This window comes from Prunus dulcis, chromosome 6, assembly GCF_902201215.1.
Source record: "Prunus dulcis chromosome 6, ALMONDv2, whole genome shotgun sequence".
Classification (NCBI taxonomy): Eukaryota; Viridiplantae; Streptophyta; class Magnoliopsida; order Rosales; family Rosaceae; genus Prunus; species Prunus dulcis.
This window is the reverse complement of record NC_047655.1, coordinates 21,026,796-21,046,672: the sequence shown is the minus strand read 5'-3', so window position 1 is coordinate 21,046,672 and position 19,877 is coordinate 21,026,796. Positions and strand designations below refer to the sequence as shown.

The following is a 19,877-nucleotide window of genomic DNA, read 5'->3' as shown; positions in this document are numbered from 1 at the left end:
GAACTATTGTTTTTTCGATTTTTGTTGCTCAAACTTACGAGACACTTGATGATATGCACGCAAACGAACAAAGATGTCATCGGCAAATTTTGGCCACAGCACATGAGATTACCGTCAATGAGAGTGAACATGTACCAAACTTCGTCAGATCAACCTCAACTAACATTTAAGTGAAGGATTCAAAATTTGCTGCCATTGGCGGCTGCAAACGAGTGGAGGACATGGGGTAGTCGTCATATGTCACCACCAATAATAACTTTGTTGTGGAAAGCTAAACAAATTTTCTGTTATTTTCCTTTTTTTCTTTGGTACAGCCGAAAGTGAACAATTCAAAGATATGGCACTAGTTTGTCGCTATTGAAAAAATTATTAGGGACAAAAAGGACTGAAAACGATTAGCGAAATGGCTCTGATCAAATTAAATAAGCACTTCTGTATAATCTGCAAAACATCATTCATCTATATATACACTAAGAATAGCAGCACAGCCGAAGCTACAAATCTGAATCAATTTTAGTCGGGGATTTTTTCAGCAAAATTCATGGTAACCAGTAACTGAAACTGTCAGCAAAAAAGAAAAAAAAAACACAGTAAAAAACTGAGTTGAAGTCCCTAGTTCTTTGTGTCCCCTTTTGAGGCTGAGGAATTAATCGGCCAGTCTTATATTATGCAGAGCTATTGATCCCAGTAGTTTCTAAGCTGTGACATGTGAAGCAAAAGTTCATCCCTGCCAAAGCCAGTTACACTGCTAGTCATTATCCATGGGGGTTGTACCCGGTAGTTTTCTTGGATAAACTGCTGAAAATCCCTGAGGTTCTCATCTGGCCTTTTACCTTTGCTCGCCTTCATTTTGTCACACTTGGTGAAGACAAAAGTCATTGGTATCTAAAAGCAGAAAGAGCAGAAAATTCATGACCATCTTATTAAGGGGTTAACATAAAAGGATTTAATATCAGAGAGCACTGTACATTGTTACGTCCAAGCCAATTAGCGCAGTCAAGGTCGATCTTCTGAGGTGGAACACTAGCATCAACTAGAAGTAACACGGCAACAAGAGTATCTCGGTTCAAAAAGAAACCTTTCGTGAATGCAGACCAATCCATTCGAGCTGCTTCTGGAGCTTTAGCAAACCTACAAACAAAGAAAATCAATAGACATAGAAAAGTAAAAAAAAAATGAATGAGCAGAGAAGCTAACAATAACCAGTATTGAAACAACAGGATTTCCTCATTGTTTTGATTGAAATGTTTTTACACATGAATTCAAACAAAATTACCAAACAGAGATAAAATGAGTCCACGATCAAGGCTTAGCAATCTTGTTACCAACATAATATTCATGTTTACAACTGATTGCCAACATTGCAGCCCATACTGAAACTTCAAAAGAATATCAACCAGAATAGTGCTAGGGCCATCTCACTACGCTCTTGACAGATCATTCTATGATCTTATCTACAGCACTATATAAGGTCTCTTGGTCATTGTTAACATTAATTATGCCTATGTTTGTTAGAGTAAATAAGGATGAGCACAGGCTCCAGCACCATGGTCATAACTGCTAGTCCTTCCCCAAGAGAGCGGTGATGCATTCAATTCTAGTTGAATTGAACACTGATTCATAAGCAGTTGACTTCCCCAAGAGTGTGGTGATGCATTCAAATTCTAATTAAATATTTTTGTAAGCAATTTACTAAAGGCAGAGATAGGTGGTTTTTTTATGGAGAAAAATCTCTATACTGTAGAAAAATAATCACAATGCATATCAGCTGGAGTTCATTCCTTGATGCCAACTAGTGCATGTCAAACAATCTGAAACTTAGAACTAGTAATTTAAAGGAAAATACCACGAAAATAAGTTTAGTAGCAGAGACATGTATCTGATCTCAAAGCAAACTGTCTGCACCACTGTTACTAAATTCAGCTGACAACCAAGTTCAGAAAACTTAGTCGCTTAGATTAAGAACTATTGAAACCACTAAAAATATTAATGTTATAACACATAAATATTAAACGTTTGTTATAAACTCAAATCACCAAAGCCTCAATCAAAACTACTTGTGATCCTACAGAGAGTTGGTTGGTCTTGCAGAGAGCTGTAGTCTAAAGGAAGTGGTAGGCCTTGAAATGCATGTCACATAAGATGCTAGACAACAGTATAAGAGTGAAAAATTAGTTTTATGTGCTTCATGTGTCTTCCCATAACTAATACTTACACATGATTAATTCACTGACACATAAAATTCCCTTGCATCCCCTCTTTCAAAAGAAAAAGAAAAGAAAAGAAAAATTATTGCATTCCATGAAAAAGCTCAAACCGAACTGATTTAGAGCACCTACTTTCCAACAAAGTTCGAGACTTTCTGCAGCCATATTTATAGTTTTCCTATGTAAAACTAGTTCCAAACATTCAGAAATGGAGATCCATACAACTTTATTACCATATAAATACCAGTCAGAGATCATGAATCCCAAATAGGGAAAAGGTTGCAGAGAATGCAAAAGGTTGTCTTTTGCAAATTTAAACCTTACATTATACCTAATAGTACAAGAAGGAAGGATGAGGGCCTTACCCATAACCAGGCAAATCCACAAAGTACCAACTTTTGTTCACCAAGAAATGATTGATAAGCTTAGTCTTCCCTACACAAAATTACACAAAACTCAGCAAAACCCAGATACTAAAACACATTAAAACTGCAAAAACTTAAAATTCTAAGAACAAAAAGAAACCTGGTTTCTTAGATGTAAGTGCAACATCCTTCTTGCGAACCAAAGCATTAATAAGTGAGGACTTGCCCACATTGGAGCGACCCAGAATAGCAAATTCGGGTCGGTCATGTTTGGGGCAATCCTTAGCTCTAGCACTGCTCTTCACGAACTCCACCTCCTTAATCTTGGCGTCACCCGCATAGGGTCCGAGCACGATATTCGACCCGGATAGCACCATGTTCTCGGTCACCTCGGCCGGGTCAACCCCAGGCGGGATAAACAGGAGGGTCTTATCGAAGATTGCTGTGTTAGCCGTGGCTTTTGAAGCTGAAACATGGCGGTTTGGGGTTGGGTTTCGATGGGTCGGGTTTGAGATGAGGGTTCGGAAGGAGAGAGTGAAAGGCTGAATTTTTAGAGGTGGAGAGGAAGATAGTGATAAGAAAGAAGTGATTTGCGGGCTCAGGAGGCGGTTTCTCAGTAACATTTTTTGGGGTTCAAGAGAGGTTTTGAGAGGCTATAAAAAAAAAGGCCGAAGCCATTTTTGGACAACGGATTGGAGGCTAAGTTTGAGCTTTTGGTGGCTCGACTTATCTGTGGAACAAATTTAGATTCAATACATTAATATTTCAGTTTTAAACTTAAAAATCTTGTGACCGAAAATAAAAAAGTTGTTGTAAAACATACAGAGTATGGTAGCAGTGGAATTGTATTTACTTTTTATTTTTTAATTTTTTTTGGAAGCAATATTAGGAGAGTGATGAATCAAACTTAAGACCTCTGGTGCAAGGTAAGGCCATCTCCAAGTGGGGAGAGCTATATTTAGCCATCTAATAAATAATTTTAACCGTTCCAACAACAAAGGGCTAAATTTAATATTTTAATAGTTTTTAGTATATCATATTAATTTATTAGTTAATTTAATTAAATTACTATTTATATTAGGGGTGATTGCGGTTCGATAACTGCGAATTTTTGCCCAAATCTCAAACCGACAGACTATTTGCAGTATGGTGATTTTTGAAACCTCAAACCGACCGCTTTTTGCGGTTTACCGCTCAAGCATTCACAAAAATATAAATTCACAACCTAAATAAATAAATACACAACCTCAACTTCTCAAGCATATATAAAATATAAATTCACAATCTCCTCAACTTTTCAAGCATTCACAACCTAAAGAAAATTAAAGTTACAATTCCAGGCATTCCAATTAAAGTTAAACTTCTCAAGCATTCCAATTCCAAATCCTTTAAAGTTACAAACCAAAAGGAAAATGCAAAGAAAAATGAATTAAAGTTACAACCAAAAAGAAAAATCCAATTCAAAGTTAATTAAAGTTACAAACTAAAAGGAAAATGCAATGCACCAATGTTACAAACTCAAGTGTTGGTGGTGAGTGGATTTGAAGAACCCCGTTGTGTTGTTTGAGCACCAATGCTATCTACAAATAAAACAACATAGTTTAGTACATTTTATTATAAGAAGAAGCATAAATAACATTAGCATAAATAAACTAATTACTTACAAGTTGTCATATCTTCCATTTCCTTGTAGAATTCAACCTCATCATCCGTTGGTTCCTTGTAAAAGGAAAATTCGTCCGCTCTAAGCCAATCACTAGTACACACTAATGCCTCTACCATTTTAGGATGCAAAGAGCTTCTAAAAGGATCCACAATCCTCTTGCCTAGGCTAAAAGCATTTTCACTAGCAACCGTAAGAACTTGGAATTGCAAAGATATCCTTGGCAACTTGTGAAAGAATAGGATATCTTGTTTGGTTCCCTTTCCACCAATTCAAGAGATTGAATTGTTTGCTCAAGGGGCTCTCAAAAGGATCCGTCAAGTACTTATCCACTTCATTGGATATCTCAACGGATTGCTCATCCTTCCTCTTTTGCACAAGTTGTTGCATTAGTTGAAATGTGACATCAACATCATCACCAATTTGTGCAACCTCATCATCAATCTCATCGTCATCAATTTGGCTTACACCTCCTCCAACCCCTTTATACTCATTATACAATTCATTCAAACACTTTACAACCTCCTTCACAATCTCATCTTGCTTTCTAGCATCTGCCCCAAGATTGTCAAAGCTTATTTGGAGCATTTGAAGCTTCATCCTTGGGTCGAGCACATTGCCTAAAAATATAAGCTTATTCACATTTCCTTAAAACCCGAGCCCTCAACGACTCTAAAAGGATGCTCATCCTTAATGATGAACTTCACAACCTTTAACTCACATTTTTTTATTTATTGAATGTGTGAGGAACCAATCCACTACCCATTGTATCCGTTGTCAAAGAAGGTTGATTTGCATCACCTTCTTGTTGATAGGGAAGAGAGAGCTTGCATCTCCTCTCTATGTGATTTTTTAAACTCGTTGTTCCATTTTTTATAGGGTCCGCCGGCATCTCCAATTTGCAATAATTGCAAACCCCTATAACCTTCTCTACCCCATTACCATCCTTCTTTATTTGTTTTGTGCAATGTAACCACACAATCGATTTTGGGGCTTTCCTCTTATCTCCCACCATAAGCCCCTCACTTGTGGGATTTTGCGTTTGAGTTGGAGATTGTGTTTCGGGTGTATCGGTTTGTGTTTGGGGATTAGAGGCATTAGGTGTGTTAGAGGTTAGACTCTATCTATAACACAACACAAAAGCAATAACATAAAAGAATATTAATAACAGATTAAACTCAACCAAATTAAAACACAACATGAAATGAAACTTTTTATTTAAAAAAATAGAGTCAAAACAGATTCAAAACAACATTAACAGATTCCAGAATTAACATTAACATTTTCAAAACCAAGCTGAAAAAATTAAAAGATTCCAGAATTAACATTAATAGATTCAAAACAACATTAACAGATTCAAAACCAAGCTAAAAACATTAACATATTCCAAATCAAGCTCAAAACATTAACATACAAAAAAATAGAACTTAATTCAAAACCAAATGCTCTAAGCTCAAAACAGAAATCTCCAAATAGTTAATTCACTTCAGCAACAATCCCTGCAAAAATCAAATTTGACATTAGAAATTCTCAATTAAAACATAAATTTCGAAACTCTATCTTTGAAACAATCAATTCCAGAAATTAGGAAATATCATAATTTACCTCCAAATCAGAGGTTGGGAATGGCTGAGAGCGGTTGGGAGCGACTGTTGACAGTGGTGGTCGACAGGTTTGAGTTGAGCTTAAGGCACAGAGAGAGACAGAGAGAGAGCTTGAGTTGAGGGAGCGTGGTGGAGGTTGAGTCGAGACAGAAGAGATTGAGATAGAGATGAGGAGATGAGTTCGATTTGGGTAGAGAAGAGACAGAATTGAGATCGAGAGAAGCCGATTTTGAGAGAGAGAGAGGGAGAGAGAGAGAGAGAGAGAGAGAGAGAGAGAGAGAGAGACCAATGAGAATCAGAGAGTTGAGAGAGTGAGACCACATAAGGAGAGAAGGGTTTAGGGTTCGCATCTAACAGCTACAGACATAAGGCTACATACTTAATTATAGAGTATAGCCGTGCGGCTATACTTTGCGGTTTGCGGTAACCGCAAGTTTTGAAAATCAAATACTGCAATTGCAACTGCAAATGCGGTTTGATTCTTAATAGCACAAATGTGGTTCGGTTTACCACAATTGCGGTTTCATTGCGGTAAATTATTGGTTGGTTTTTGCGGTTTTTCAGTTTTTCGGTCTAAAATGCCACCCCTAATTTATATCCTATTTAAAATACATTTTAGAAGATAAATATTTTGGGATATGATTTTTGACATCCATGTGTCAGCACGTGATTAGCCCTATAGATTTTTTATTAGAATTTTTCTCCACTTGGCACAACTTATCATGATGTAATCCCAACAATTTTTCAGATAGGATTTTCGAGAGCCACGTGTGGTTACGTGATTAGCCCTCCATATTTTCAATTGGATTTTTGTCCACGTGGCACATCTTATCTTCAGCTTCAAATGTCAATAAAAGAGATGTTTTGGGTTTCATATCTCACACCTTCATCTAATTCCTCTTCAATTACTTGCTTTAATTTGTATATTTTGTCATTCTAATTCAATTCTACAATGGATTTCAATTGTGGTTGGTCTTCCAATTCCGAATTGGAAGACCAATGAGAGGAGTGGAGACACCAACTGATGGAAAAGGACGAAGAAGATGATACCCAGAGGAGCAAAAAGGACCTTATGGCGGCAATCACCATATCCTGAGTGTGTGAGGAAACGTCCCAACAGGTCGATATGCTTGCGTACCTCAAACAACAACCTACAAGAGGATCTTGTTGCACATCTTTGGGCCAAACGAGCACTAGAATGATGAGCAGCCTTATGACATTAGCTAGTCTTTTGTGTTTGCAACTAATAATAATTGACAATACATTGTCATGTTCAAGTTTTCGTCTTGTTTTAAAAACAACTTTGGTGTTTGCAACTAATAGTAATTGACAATACATTGTCATGTTCAAGTCTATGTCTTGTTTTTAAAACAACTTTAAAATTAATTTAAATGAAAAAAGATGAAGGATAGTTTGTAAAAGAATGAAGAGAATGTGAGAAAGAATGAGGTTGGTATTTATACAAAAAATTTAGAATTTTTTATACAAAAAATTATTTAAAAAAAAAACTTCTAGCTGACGTCAGCTAACGGTAAGGTGACATTAGCTCATATGAAGTACAAATAATAGAACTTATGGAAATGGGTTTTGGGGATTTTGTAGCCCTTTTTTTTTTTTTTTTTTTTTGGGTAGCCCTTTGTGTAGCCCACTCTTGGAAATGAGTTTTGGGGATTTTGGACTATATCCTCAAATATAGCCCTCACTTTTTTCTTTTCTTTTTTTCCCAAGAATAAAATACTTTTATTAAAGGCGAACACAAACATTAGCATCTCCAGCTAAGGTAAAAAAACAACCAATCTGGAGGTACAAAATCCCAATAGTAACTATCACCTACCCTACACGCAAAAGTTGTAACCTCATGAGCAGCTTTGTTGTAGCTGCGAAGTGCAAAAATAAAAATTACTTCATTGAATTCTCGAATCGCTGTCTGGATGTTGAAGAGAATACTATCTACCTTCACAGCCACCACCCTCTCCCTCTTCACCCTCCCCGCATTGTTTGCTCAAACCAGACACCATTACAATTTTCTTTGACCATTTTGTGCTTGGGTTTTTGCTCAAACTAGGCACCATCACAAATATAGCCTCACTTAGAAATATAGAAAATTAGTTAAATACCCATTTCTAGACATAGTTCTATAAAGAAACCCTATACCATTCAATACATATAAACACACCTAAAATAAACCCAAAAATTGACAGCTGTCAATTTCTTAAACTCAACAGCTATGTTGGATTACTGTTTCGCCTTTTTGATTTGTCTATTAATCAACTCAATCTTCATCAACACACATCTCAAACTTTCTTCTTCTTCTTCAACAATCAAGCTCTGCTTCTGGCTTTTCTCCTAGTCCAATTCCCATTTAATCTTCATCGTCTCCACCATAGTCTTCGCCGACTCCATCACCATAACCCGTCGTCGATTCACTTTCGCCCAAAACTCTATCTCCGATTTCCCTTCCTCCATCTCCGTCGGACGCTCCAATGAATGCACCATCCTTCTTCATCTCCGACGCTACCGCAATCATCTTCGTCTCAATCTCCGTCGGCCGACCACACACCTCCAGTTTCTTCTCCAGTGTCGTCGAATCTAAGCTACGTCAACCACAACAACCTCAACGCATACGGAGTAGAGACCTTTGTTCAAATCAACAGGTATTTTAGCTTTTCCTTATAGCAATTTTTGTTTTACTGTGCAAAGAGAATTGTTTTAGTTAATAGATTTGTTTGCACAGTTCCAAAAACGCCGATATGCCAAACTGGAGAAGTTTTGATGTGGGAAGAAGGGTTATGGGCTCAGGTTGCTTGATGATATATTTAAAGGGCAATTTCTCAGAGATTATGCAAAAGCCTTAAAAAGGGGTTCAATTTATGTGTTTGCTTAGCATATGATTGAATTGAGGTTTTGGCAATGGTGATATGGTGATTCAATTTGATTCTTCATTCTTTGGAGCACCGACGATGCTAGAGTTGGTGGTAGTCAAAATTTTGGGATGAGTTCTTGGCATAAAATAGTTAATTAGTCAATATGAGTCATTGATGTATTGCTTTTTCTATTTTAGAATGATATAATATTTGGAATTAGTGATTTAGAATTCATTATGCTTGTTTTTCTCATTGTTGTTGACTTGTTTGACTCTATCTGTGTATGCTATCTAATGTTTGGTTACTAAGAAAATTGATAATTACTGTTCTTGGATTTAGATTCTCAGTGATCTAGGTTCTTTGTGATTTTAATGTGTAAAACACTATTTAGTGTTAACTTGGTTTTGATGTTTGGTACTGTTTGGATTCTTTATCGTACCTATTATGCAAATGAAATGACGTAGTTGTTAACTTCCAATAAGTGGTATGAACAGTTGTTATACTGTTCATACCCTGTAACTGAGATGATTTCTATAACATAGTATTAACAGTGCACTTCTATGACATAATATTAACAATGTACTTCTATGACATAGTATTAACAGATTTTTAGTAACAAAGCATGTTCTATATTTGCTCTATATATAGCTATGCACTTGAAGTTTATGATATGCATAATGTAATTTTTACTAGGAAGATAGTGTTATGACATAGTATTAACAGTGTATTTTCTTTTTTCTTTTTCTTGTAGAGGTATTTTGTTTTACCTTTGCGATTGTTTCTGGTGAAACTGTGAACAATTGGAGGTGGTTTCTGCAAAAGATATCGGATGTCTTACTGGACTCTTTTATAGGTTTTTTGAGTTTTTTTTGTATGAAATGGTATTAACAATGCACTTCTATGACATGGTATTAACAATATACTTCTATGACATGGTATTATCAATGTACTTCTATGATATGGTATTAACAATGTACTTTGGGCTTGCTGGGCTTGTTTTGTGTTTTTTTTGAGTTTTTTGTGTTGGGCTTAAGTTTGAGAGATTGTTCTCTGTCTTGATCTTATTTAAGCACTGGTTGCTGCAGAATTAGGGTCCTCCTTATCTGCAACTCCTTGTTAGCTGGGCTTCAACTTGTATATTTGTTTTCTAACTATCTTGTAATACTTGTGCTTAGTTGGTGTTGTTGTTACAGTCTGTATTGCAAGAACCTCCTTCATGGGACAGGAAACACCCCAAGAGTGGAGGGCATAACCCCACAACTTCCACCCGGACATTTCAAAGAACATCACAGCATCTCCTAATCCCCCCTGATCCCCAAGCACAATAAGAGTAGGTCCACCAAATTCAGCAGCTCCACCTCCAATACAGAGATATCTACACTAGATCTACCACACAAGTAGCAGATCTAGCAAGATCAACCAATAACCAGCCCCAAAAGACTGGGAAACAAACCCTGAAGAAAAAGGGAAGAAAACAAACCCTTGCAACAGCAAGGAGCAGGCAAAACCCAACAAAATTTGGGAGGGAAAACCTATCCACAACATGACGAGGGGAGAGATACCCGAATTATTAACTGAAATGGGTGGTTCCAGGGGAGAACCCCTGGAACCAAGGGGAATTGCAAAGTCTGGAGTTGGTTTTGGGTTGGGGGGAGAAGAAGAGTCGAGAAGAAGAAGAAGAGAGAGAGTCATTCTGGTGTTGAGTTTCTTGAGTAATAACTTAAATGTTCTTGACCACTTAAGCTAAAAGTCTCTTAATGAGAAATTGTATTTTCTTTGTGATACTACACTGAAGTTTTTTAAGTCTCAGTTTTCGTCTTTTTTCTGTATGATCAAAGTGTAAATGTTGAAGCAATCATCCCCTTTATATAGGGACGTTACACGACACAATATTGAATATGTGCAGGTGAAAATCAACTACCATGGTGTAAATGTGAAACTATTTCACCTATTGTTTCGGTGCATTTGATACATGTATCAAAAGACTACCCTGGGGCCAATTGCATAATATCTACAACTATTACAACAAAAATTCAAAGGTATAAGATTCATTACATTGCAGTTATACTATGTCTACACATGCAGTTACATTTAGCGTCCTTCTGCAATGCAATTATACTCTATTGCCAATATACTTTGCACACTAGTTACACTTTCAAGTAACAGGCACGCCTGAGCCATTACATTTTAGTGCTTTCCAACTCTCCAGTCTTCAATGAAATTTCTCTTGTTTCCAACATTCTCCAGCCCTCTTATTTTCCCACTCTCTTTTTAAGTTTCAAGCGGCATTAGCACAATTTAAGTAAGTCTTTTACATATTTTATTTTCTGGTTTTTACAAGCAGACTTCTAGTTCAAAACAGAAAAAATACTATACATTTGCATTATTATTTTGTTAAATTGACGATCCACCTACTATGCCAAACCAAATTTCATGAAGATTTATTCCCAAATCCTAATGAGAAGACTAGACGAAACATATCATTTCATAATAAGCAAAGCAGAAAAAACATACATTTGAAGTACAATAATACAACTTATGAAAGCATGAGAAAATAATAACTCATAATTTTACAAACCCAAGTCTTCATAACAATAGCACGTTATTTCATCCACATTTACAAGAGCTGAGTTCAAGTATTTGGATCATATTCTTGCCTTGGTTGACGGTGTAATGTCGTGTTGCGCTCATGTGATTGTCAATGTAATTTCCTTCTCTTAAAGTGTGAAAAATCGTCACCCACAACAATGTAAATTTGCGGACCAAAAACATATAAAATTAAGATATATCAAAACGGCGACGTATGACAAACTCTAAGTCCCAGTTAAGAAGGCCGACTCTGCAAGTCAGATGAAGGAAGGAACAGCATTATTAGCCTTGGCTCTGTGAATCGGCGATCATCTCTATCTATCCACATTTCGCAATGGCGTGGTTCGCGAAATCCATCGCTAACTCACTCAAGCTCGATGACGAAGAGGACGACGTTTACCACAATACGAACCCTAGCTCCAATACAGACCCAAATTCATCGCCACCCGATCCGCAACCCGACCCCCAATCCGGTTCGCCGTCGACTCCCACAGTCAAAGGCGACCTCTCCGAGCTCACCAAAACCCTGTCCCGCCAGTTCTGGGGCGTCGCCTCCTTCCTCGCGCCGCCGCCCGATCCGACCCATCCTCCTAATCCGTCCGCACCACCCCAACCCGCCGATCTCGAACCTTCTGATGAGGACGTCATCGCGGGAATTCGCAGCGACTTTGCTGAGATCGGCGGGAAGTTCAAGAGCGGGATCTCGAAGCTGTCGAGTAACATAGCGGTCTCGGAGTTCACTAAGATCGCTTCGAATTTGCTTCAGTTTGGATCGGAGGAGGAGGCTGAGGCAGCTGGGGCTGCTCTTGGAGTGACCCAGGAGGTTCTCGCGTTCGTCAGGAATGTCTCTATGCATCCGGAGACTTGGCTGGATTTCCCTCTCTCCGATGATGAAGATTCAGATGGTATGTTTCGCTTCGAATTTGACAATTTTTTGGGTAATTCAATTCAATGTGTGTCGGCTTGATGAATCATTTGTTCATCTTATTGTAAATTTGTGTTATTTATGGTCAATGTAGTGTTCATAAAGCATGAATTTGAGGTATTTGTGTTGCCCATGTGGATTTTTCCTTTCGTATTTGTTTCAATTGTTAATTTGAATTGAAGGGATTGAATAATAAGGTATATCTCTGTTCATCATGTTGTGATTTAAGGGCTTATAACTTTAATAGTATTGAAATTGACAATGGAACTTTTGTTGAATTTGTTGCTGAGTTAAATTTATTCAAGTAAGTTATTGTCATATTATTCTCTCCATTGAAACTTGTAGGGAATTGGAATAAGATTGTTGTGACTTGTGAGTTTGCTTTTCCAGATTTTGAATTGTCTGATGTCCAACAAGAGCATGCTCTGGCTGTTGAACGGCTTGCACCGTCATTGGCTGCTCTCAGGATTGAACTTTGCCCTGAGCATATGAGCGAGGCTCACTTTTGGATGATTTACTTCGTGCTCTTGCATCCTAGACTCAGTAAACATGATGCCGAGCTTCTGTCTACACCCAAGGTAAGTTGATTCTATGCTTCACTGACCCGAAACTCCCCTTTCATTGCCTTATTTTGGTGGGTTATTAATTTTTTTGCCAGCAACAATGCTTTGCGTGACTTAATGATATGTCTGCAGATAGTGGAAGCTAGAGCAATGTTGTCTTATGAGTTGAAGAAGGGAGCTAATGAAAAGCAAGAATCAGACCCTTCAGGAAGTGGCACTATTTATGCGAAAGGAATTGCTGATTCCCCAAAAGAACAGCATCTTTCTGTACCACCTAGTGTTCAATCTGACCTAGTGTCTCCCCATACATCTACCATCAGATCAGCTCCTCAACCAGTGGCAGTTGATCTTGAGACTGAGAAGCACACAATTCAGAGTAGTGAGATCCAAATTATTGACAAGCCCGTTATTGAGGAAGGACCATTGAAAGAGACCAAATTTCAGCAGCCACTTTCTAATTCTTCCTCCAAAGTTGCGGATGAGAAATATGAGGATGATGCTGATGATTGGTTGAAAGAGGAAACTTCAGAGATAGATGGTGTTCGGGGAACCTCCATCCCTATAGAGAATGACGAGGATGTATCTTTCAGTGATCTTGAGGATGATGATGGAGAGGCAGCCTCAAGTTACAAGAAGGTCACATCTGGCTCTGATTCCTCTACAAAAGACTCAAGAGATTGGGTTCAGCTAAGCAGAACCTCTGCTGATTCAGACAAGGAAATCAACTCTGTTGAGATTAGACATGCTGGGTCTGATCTGGTAAGTTCCCGTAACATGGAGACCAAAGAATCTAATGACTGGCTTGACGTTGAAGACATTGATGTTATATGATTACTTCCATAAGAACCCTTTTTAGGTCAATATGGCCTATACTTCTCATTCATCTGTTATTGTGAATAGATTGTGGAAGGTTTCTTTAGTCTTAGTTTGGCTATGGAAACTGTATTATTGTACATAACGCCTGATACTGGATAATTGTTTCTTATGAAGAATGTATTTATAAGTGTAGCAAAATACAGCACCATGCAATAATCTTGATTTGTTTATTTCATATAAAGTTGTGCTTTGTTATGCCCATCCTGGTCCGTACTGGTAGTGTTTGTTTTTGTTTTTCTCACAGTTGTTTGTTCCTTCAGAAAGGTTAGGTTTCGCGAGAAACTCGTTCAAGATCAAGGTTGAAGATTTTTTTAGACTAAAACAGAAAAGAATGTGCCCTCGCTTGTTAAAAGAAGTCTAGAAAATTTGCATGTGCTGTTTGATTGTCTAGAGAAAGTTCAGTGATAGCTGGTGACCTGAGAGAACTTTTATTTTTATGTCTTCGAGAATGATAGGCGCGGTTCTCAATACATTCTGATTCTGTCTTGGTCTTGCATTAGTTTGGTTCAAACCTGTACTAACATTGGTTTCCGTTCTCGTAAAATGTTCATGAGTAGGTGTGAATGCCTTTTCTCTCTTTCTTTTTTCTTTGGTGAATGTCGTTAATAGAATGGTGATTTCCTCACACCAAATGGGGGTGGGAGGATGTGTATAACAGTTCATGTTCAAACCTTTTGGTGTTGTTAATGCAAATCAATTTTTTTGGTAATAAGTTAATTCTGATTTTTGCCTTTCTTTTAGGTTGTTACAATATTGGGGAAATGTATGAAAATGACTTATTTTAACGAGTCATAAATTATTTTGACTGAGTTTGCCAAATTCTACTTTTATAACTCATTTTGCATGTGAAAAGGCTTATATCTTGGGTCGGGTCGAACATATATTTATATAGAAATACTCGAATAAAGGGTTCCGTATATATATTTATTTAGGCTTATTGTTGAAATATTCCTGTGGCTTTTTGAAAACTCTCTGAACTTCCATTTCGTGACCAATGTTGCTATATTTTGTTAGTTTTTAGCGAAAAATCGTTAAATCAGATGATTTTGTAGTTCTCCTGACATTAGGGTATTTTGGTATGATAGTTAACTTTAGGTTTGATAGTTAAAATATTTTATAAACGAGGGCCATTTGATTTGATGTAGTTATCCTTATATTTTATGTGGATTGCAGATTAATTTATAATGTAAATGTCCTCATTTTATAGAGAAAACGTAAAGAAAAAGTAAAAAGAATAAAAATATTCCAAAACATTCCTCTTTCACTCCAACCAAAAACGAAAAGTAAACAAGCCTTATATTTAAACTAACAAAGACAATAAAGCTTTCAAATGGTAATGAGAATAATAATGTGAAACGGTGGGGAGATTGCATTCATCTTTTAATTGATTATGCATAAAAATTCTTGGATTTGAAACTAATCTGTACAATGAATGCCCACGAGCCTTTGCTCAAGTGGCGTGGGATGAGGCTGAAGCTAAAATCTAAGGTTCAAATCTTCCTACAGGTACTTTAAAAAAAAAAAGAAATAAAACAAATCTGTACAAAGAAAAAGCACAAGCTGCCTAGGAAGAGAAGAACTACCTTGACCCCTGGTCACACACTTATTTACAGACACAACCTTAAGCCTGATTAAAAGAACCACATTAATTAATTGATTACTTAGGAGTTTAATTATGATTTGATAGCCCCAAAACTGCTAGAGAGGCGCTCCAGATGAGACCAGACCAAGCTTCCAAGTGAGAATCTGGGCCTGTCTTCTTCTTCTTCTTCTTCTTCTATTCTTCTGTTGTGTATTTTGTGGCTTGTCCTTGAGGAGGAGGAGGCCTGTGGAGCCCACTTGTGGGATTTGTGAACTGCAATGATGGATTCTCCAATCTCCTTCGTCACCAGTTCCACTGCGTTTGGATTTACTTCATCCCCCGAAGCATCCGTTACATAGATTGATCCTACTGCTCTTTCACCACGTGTTCCAATCTCAATCCTCGACATTGATAGTCCATTCTCTCGGAAAACCCTTGTGATGTCTGATAACAATCCCATTCGATTTTTAGCGCACAGGTCCAACCTCAAGCCCTGCTAAAGTATTATTTTCGTCATTAGTCAGTCACACACGAGTAATGCTAGAAGGATCACATTTTCGAATGCTAGAAAGATTACATTTTCGAACCTGATATATGATAATTAATATGTCGAATGACTATAAGAATTTATATAATGGGCACAGATAATCTAATAGATAACAAGTTGAGACATACCTGTGAGATCCTTCTCTCTATTGCAGCAACCAAGCATAGGGTAAGCTTGTGCCTCTCACTCTCTGTATTCGAAGTATAGCCATCCTTATGCCGGACAAAATACTCCTGTACATGTCACATATTTCACATTCAAATAACATCAAACACAATACAAAGACATAGAACGCGGGACAAATTTCAGTTACTAATTGCCATGCACAAGCTCAATTAATAGTGTGCCTACCTGATCCGCCAGGGTGCCCCTGGAGGCAACCACCGCATGGAACACCACGTATTGCAAGTCGGTTAAGGCGCACACGGTGTCAAACAGTAGTTTGGGTCGGTCTCTGCTCCTCACATTCACAATCCAATACCCTTTCTCCTTACAACTCTCTATGTTCACATGGGTCCGATCACAACCCTTCTTGTGTGCACTGCTGCCACTACCGTCACAACCACGACAACTTTCATAGTCCTCGTCGGCATACATCAACTGGTGGAGCCGCCGCTCCTTGTGGGTGTGGCCACCTGCTGGGGTGGTCAGCCTTACACTCCTCTTCTCCCCCTCCTCATGATGGGCTTTAACTACATTCTCTAGCTGCTCCTGTACATGGGCCAGCCGAATTGGGTCTGTTATGGGCCCACCTTCCAGCCCATCTTCCACGTAGAAAATGCTGGCCGCCCGGGTACCGTGGGTCCAAGCCACCGCAGTAGTGATGTTGCAGCCCAACTCAACAAGGACCGCAGATATCTCAGACACTAGGCCCGGTCGGTCCTTGCTGGTCATTTCTAGGGCTAAGTCCTTCAGCCCGGGTGTCACATTTCTTCCTGGTAGTCTTGCCTCCTTTGAAATTCCTCCCCTGCTAGCACATAGTGCCTGCAAATTTATTAGTTACGATTAAAACAAAACGAAACAACAGAACTAGTGTATGAGGAGGAAATATATATTATGCGCTTTGTCTGGCACGACATGGCTTCATTGGGGGCCAATTTAGAAGAGATTGGGCCACAACTGTTTTGGATCATGTTGGTTCAGTTCGACTCTCAGTTTACACCTCTAAAATTAGCAGGATGGATTGAGGAAAAATTACTCTTTGTGCTAGTTCTTATGTGACAACTCAACGTGGTGTTACGAATTCACACATATCTATTTGATTATTTTTGTTATAATTTAGGTGAACACAAACAACATGCCACCTAGTGTTTACGTCGGTATAAAAAGGTTTTTGAGAGAGAGAGAGAGAGAGAGAAAGACCTGCTGAATATAAAGTATGAGGCTTTCGTCCGTGATTTTGTTGCCGAGTTGATCCGTCACGTGGAACACTGCACCACCAAGCAATCAAAACAGACCCACATGAAAATCCGGCAGCTACGACTACTCGTGGATAACTCATACATAGCTCAGAAAGCGATCATAATTATACACAACAAATCTCATTAAATACGAATAAATGAAATAAAATTATCTAAAGCAGGTCTAATATATAAAAAATAAAAAATTGGATAATATTCCACTGTGTGTGATGTAAGAGTGATGAAGGTGGTGAGGAAGTGTAATTACCATCCATAAACCATCCACCATCAGAGGATATGTATGATTTGGAAATAACAAGGTCAAGATCTGTCAAAACTTGGACCATCTCTAGCAAAATCCCGTGCTTGTTTGCACTGTCAACCTGTAAATTAATTATTAATCAATATATAAACAACAACAACAACAATATCAGTATATTTCCTCTCATGCATATGTCATTTTCTTACTCTTAACAAAGGAACCTTTTCAACTCAACGACTCTGTTGCATGTAAAATAATAGGTTCAAGGTTTAGGTAGTTTTTTTTTTTTTTTAAATACAAGCGATATCTAAATTATAAGGAAATTGGGTTTCTTACACACTGACACACACTACACACTAAAGTGCCATGGGGATTTGAGGTTCAGATAGTTTACATTCAAGGCTTTATGGTCTAGTTAGGTTTCTGCAGAACTAGATGGTTAGGGTTTGCCACTGCCTGTGAGGGACTTAGTTGTGTATGGATTGTAGTGAAGATATATAACGTGCATGGAAACTGTTAACCAAGGCCTGGCTTGTCGTGAAAACTGAAAGCGAAAAAGAAAATAAATGACGACAACAACAAAAGCTTACATTTTCTCTCACAATAATAATGGTTCCTAGTTTTCTAGTGACCCTCCACTCGGTGTCGGTGGATATATCAGACAACACAGAACTCTCTCTCTCTCTCTCTCTCTCTCTCTCTCTCTCTCTCTCTCTCTCTCTCTCTCTCTCTGTGATTTTATTTGTATATATATATAAGTCTAGTTGAGTTTAGGGAAGTGCGAATATGGGTTTATGACCTTTAAACCAGATTAGGGACGAAACAATAAATTAATCTTCTCTAATATCTCTATGGATCATGGACATCCAACTAGGCAAATAGAAAACAACGGCGAAGAATTGTATCCATAAACCATCAACAAGATAATATATATATATATATAGACTCTATGAATGAATTTAATTTGTTAATTAATTAATACTATTGATGATATGCATCTAACCTTCACAAGCGTACAATCTTTGTAGGAGTCATTGTCGATACAAACCCTGCAAATTGCAAAACCAAACCAGCCATTCATTATCGATGCTTCCAACATAAAATAAATTAAGTTTATGAATGATAAAAGTTAATGTAATACCATGGAGGGTAGATTCTTTCAATGAGGAATTCGAATTCGGGGTCGATATATGGCCGATAAATAATCTCCATCTTCTTCTTCTTCTTCCTTCCTTCCTTCCTCAGCAAATGTATGAGTAATTTTCTGCAGCTTTGTCACAACAAGAAGGATATAGCATTGCTGGTTTTGTTGATAGCTGTATATATGGAGGAGTTTGAGACCCTTCAAAACACATGCTGAAAACAACGCGTCTAAAAAAAATAACTTGTACAAGGGATAAGACAGCGGCGTCGTCTATATATAGCTTGTTTCTTAAGTCAATTCATATGACATTAGATGAATTACGGCACATATATATTATCATTAAGTTAAAAATATTTCATGAATATCTAGGATCCCCAGCTTTGTTCTTATAGAAGGAGAGCTAGAATGACCAAGATTTTTCTCGATGATTAGCTTGGAATATTCAAAGTCGTTTTAAGGAGGGCAAATGCATTGTATAGAAATGTAATTGGTTTGACCCGGAAATACTGTGGCAATTTATTCGGATATAGCCAAATCTCTAACCAGAAATTAAGGAAGAAAGAAGAAAAGTAAACCAGGATTGTTGAAAACTATTTATAAAACCCAGATCAAAACACACACGCACCCTCTCTCTCTCTCTCTCTCTAAAACTCCATCAGCATAATATAACATTGATCTAAATATTTTTATGGATGAAAAATCTTGTGCAAAACTTAAAAAGAAAAGCATAAATAATAAAATCAGTACTGACCAGTCGATAGATGGATGGAGGAGCAGAAATCTTTGCAATTTTGGCAAATGCGAAGGCGCAGCGCAGCTTGGAACAACAGTGCGCTCTGTTATATATGCATATGTATCTAGGATCCCCACCCAAAACTATTCTTCCATTTCAATTTGCCTTTTGCTTTCTCTCGCTTTGGCCTCATCAGCTGACAAGTTTTAATCATTTTCCATTCAAATTTATATCATAGTGTGTTGTTAGGTTTTATTTGTAACACGTGCTGCCACTCGGTCGATTGAGGTTTCCTAGGAGAACTCAAAATTTCGTTGCTTTTGAGCCACGTACAAGCTTGCCGCCACGTGGCAGAGGGACCGACGTCCTTCAAAATTTACGTGATCATATGATGTTTCCAACTGCGGCGGCTCGGCATCAAATTTCATCAAAAACAAGTTCACAATTGTGGTTTAGAATCTATTTCGGGATTTACAGCTAATTCTTGGGAAGACACAGAGTTTCTAGGACTCGTTTGTCATTTTGAGGTTTTACCCAGTCAGCCTTGTTGTGG

At 37.8% G+C, this 19,877-nt stretch overlaps 3 protein-coding genes across 5 annotated transcripts; 1 reads left to right on the top strand and 2 right to left on the bottom strand.

Moving 5' to 3' along the window:
• Positions 1–418: 418 nt before the first annotated feature.
• On the bottom strand, positions 419–3,359 carry LOC117631349 (GTP-binding protein At2g22870). The gene is made up of 4 exons (XM_034364449.1): positions 2,733–3,359; positions 2,573–2,642; positions 969–1,131; positions 419–885 (listed from the first exon to the last, which is right to left on the bottom strand). The coding sequence occupies exons 1-4, from the start codon at positions 3,193–3,195 to the stop codon at positions 676–678; spliced, it is 906 nt and encodes a 301-aa protein (XP_034220340.1). The 5' UTR covers positions 3,196–3,359; the 3' UTR covers positions 419–675.
• An 8,124-nt stretch (positions 3,360–11,483) lies between these two features.
• Positions 11,484–13,855, top strand: LOC117632614. The gene is made up of 3 exons (XM_034366152.1): positions 11,484–12,197; positions 12,608–12,795; positions 12,913–13,855. Exons 1-3 carry the CDS (start codon positions 11,627–11,629, stop codon positions 13,609–13,611), a joined length of 1,458 nt encoding a protein of 485 aa, XP_034222043.1. The 5' UTR covers positions 11,484–11,626; the 3' UTR covers positions 13,612–13,855.
• Positions 13,856–14,990: 1,135 nt separating this feature from the next.
• Positions 14,991–19,501, bottom strand: LOC117629537 (ACT domain-containing protein ACR1). 3 transcript variants are annotated; one of them, XM_034362047.1, is made up of 8 exons: positions 19,343–19,501; positions 18,589–18,763; positions 18,451–18,496; positions 17,454–17,568; positions 17,148–17,215; positions 16,137–16,769; positions 15,914–16,018; positions 14,991–15,734 (listed from the first exon to the last, which is right to left on the bottom strand). In XM_034362047.1, the coding sequence occupies exons 2-8, from the start codon at positions 18,657–18,659 to the stop codon at positions 15,330–15,332; spliced, it is 1,443 nt and encodes a 480-aa protein (XP_034217938.1). In that variant the 5' UTR covers positions 18,660–18,763; positions 19,343–19,501; the 3' UTR covers positions 14,991–15,329. The 3 variants fall into 3 exon arrangements, with proteins under 3 accessions (XP_034217938.1, XP_034217937.1, XP_034217939.1); XM_034362046.1 differs by lacking the exon at positions 19,343–19,501 and having other exon boundaries at positions 18,589–19,182; XM_034362048.1 differs by lacking the exon at positions 19,343–19,501 and having other exon boundaries at positions 14,991–15,731; positions 18,589–19,176.
• Between the last annotated feature and the right edge of the window lie 376 nt (positions 19,502–19,877).

What these genes read in the sequence shown, in the direction of transcription:
- LOC117629537 (XM_034362047.1), bottom strand. Translation starts at nt 18,659, where the DNA reads ATGGAGATTATTTATCGGCCATATATCGACCCCGAATTCGAATTCCTC. An exon ending in TGGTGGATGGTTTATGGATG is followed by an intron (nt 17,216 to 17,453) that starts GTAATTACACTT and finishes TTGGTGGTGCAG; the next exon opens with TGTTCCACGTGACGGATCAA. An exon ending in TCATACTTTATATTCAGCAG is followed by an intron (nt 16,770 to 17,147) that starts GTCTTTCTCTCT and finishes ATAAATTTGCAG; the next exon opens with GCACTATGTGCTAGCAGGGG.
- LOC117631349 (XM_034364449.1), bottom strand. Translation starts at nt 3,195, where the DNA reads ATGTTACTGAGAAACCGCCTCCTGAGCCCGCAAATCACTTCTTTCTTA. An exon ending in ACTTACATCTAAGAAACCAG is followed by an intron (nt 2,643 to 2,732) that starts GTTTCTTTTTGT and finishes AATTTTGTGTAG; the next exon opens with GGAAGACTAAGCTTATCAAT. An exon ending in ATTGGCTTGGACGTAACAAT is followed by an intron (nt 886 to 968) that starts GTACAGTGCTCT and finishes TTCTGCTTTTAG; the next exon opens with ATACCAATGACTTTTGTCTT.
- LOC117632614 (XM_034366152.1), top strand. Translation starts at nt 11,627, where the DNA reads ATGGCGTGGTTCGCGAAATCCATCGCTAACTCACTCAAGCTCGATGAC. An exon ending in CGATGATGAAGATTCAGATG is followed by an intron (nt 12,198 to 12,607) that starts GTATGTTTCGCT and finishes TTGCTTTTCCAG; the next exon opens with ATTTTGAATTGTCTGATGTC. An exon ending in AGCTTCTGTCTACACCCAAG is followed by an intron (nt 12,796 to 12,912) that starts GTAAGTTGATTC and finishes ATATGTCTGCAG; the next exon opens with ATAGTGGAAGCTAGAGCAAT.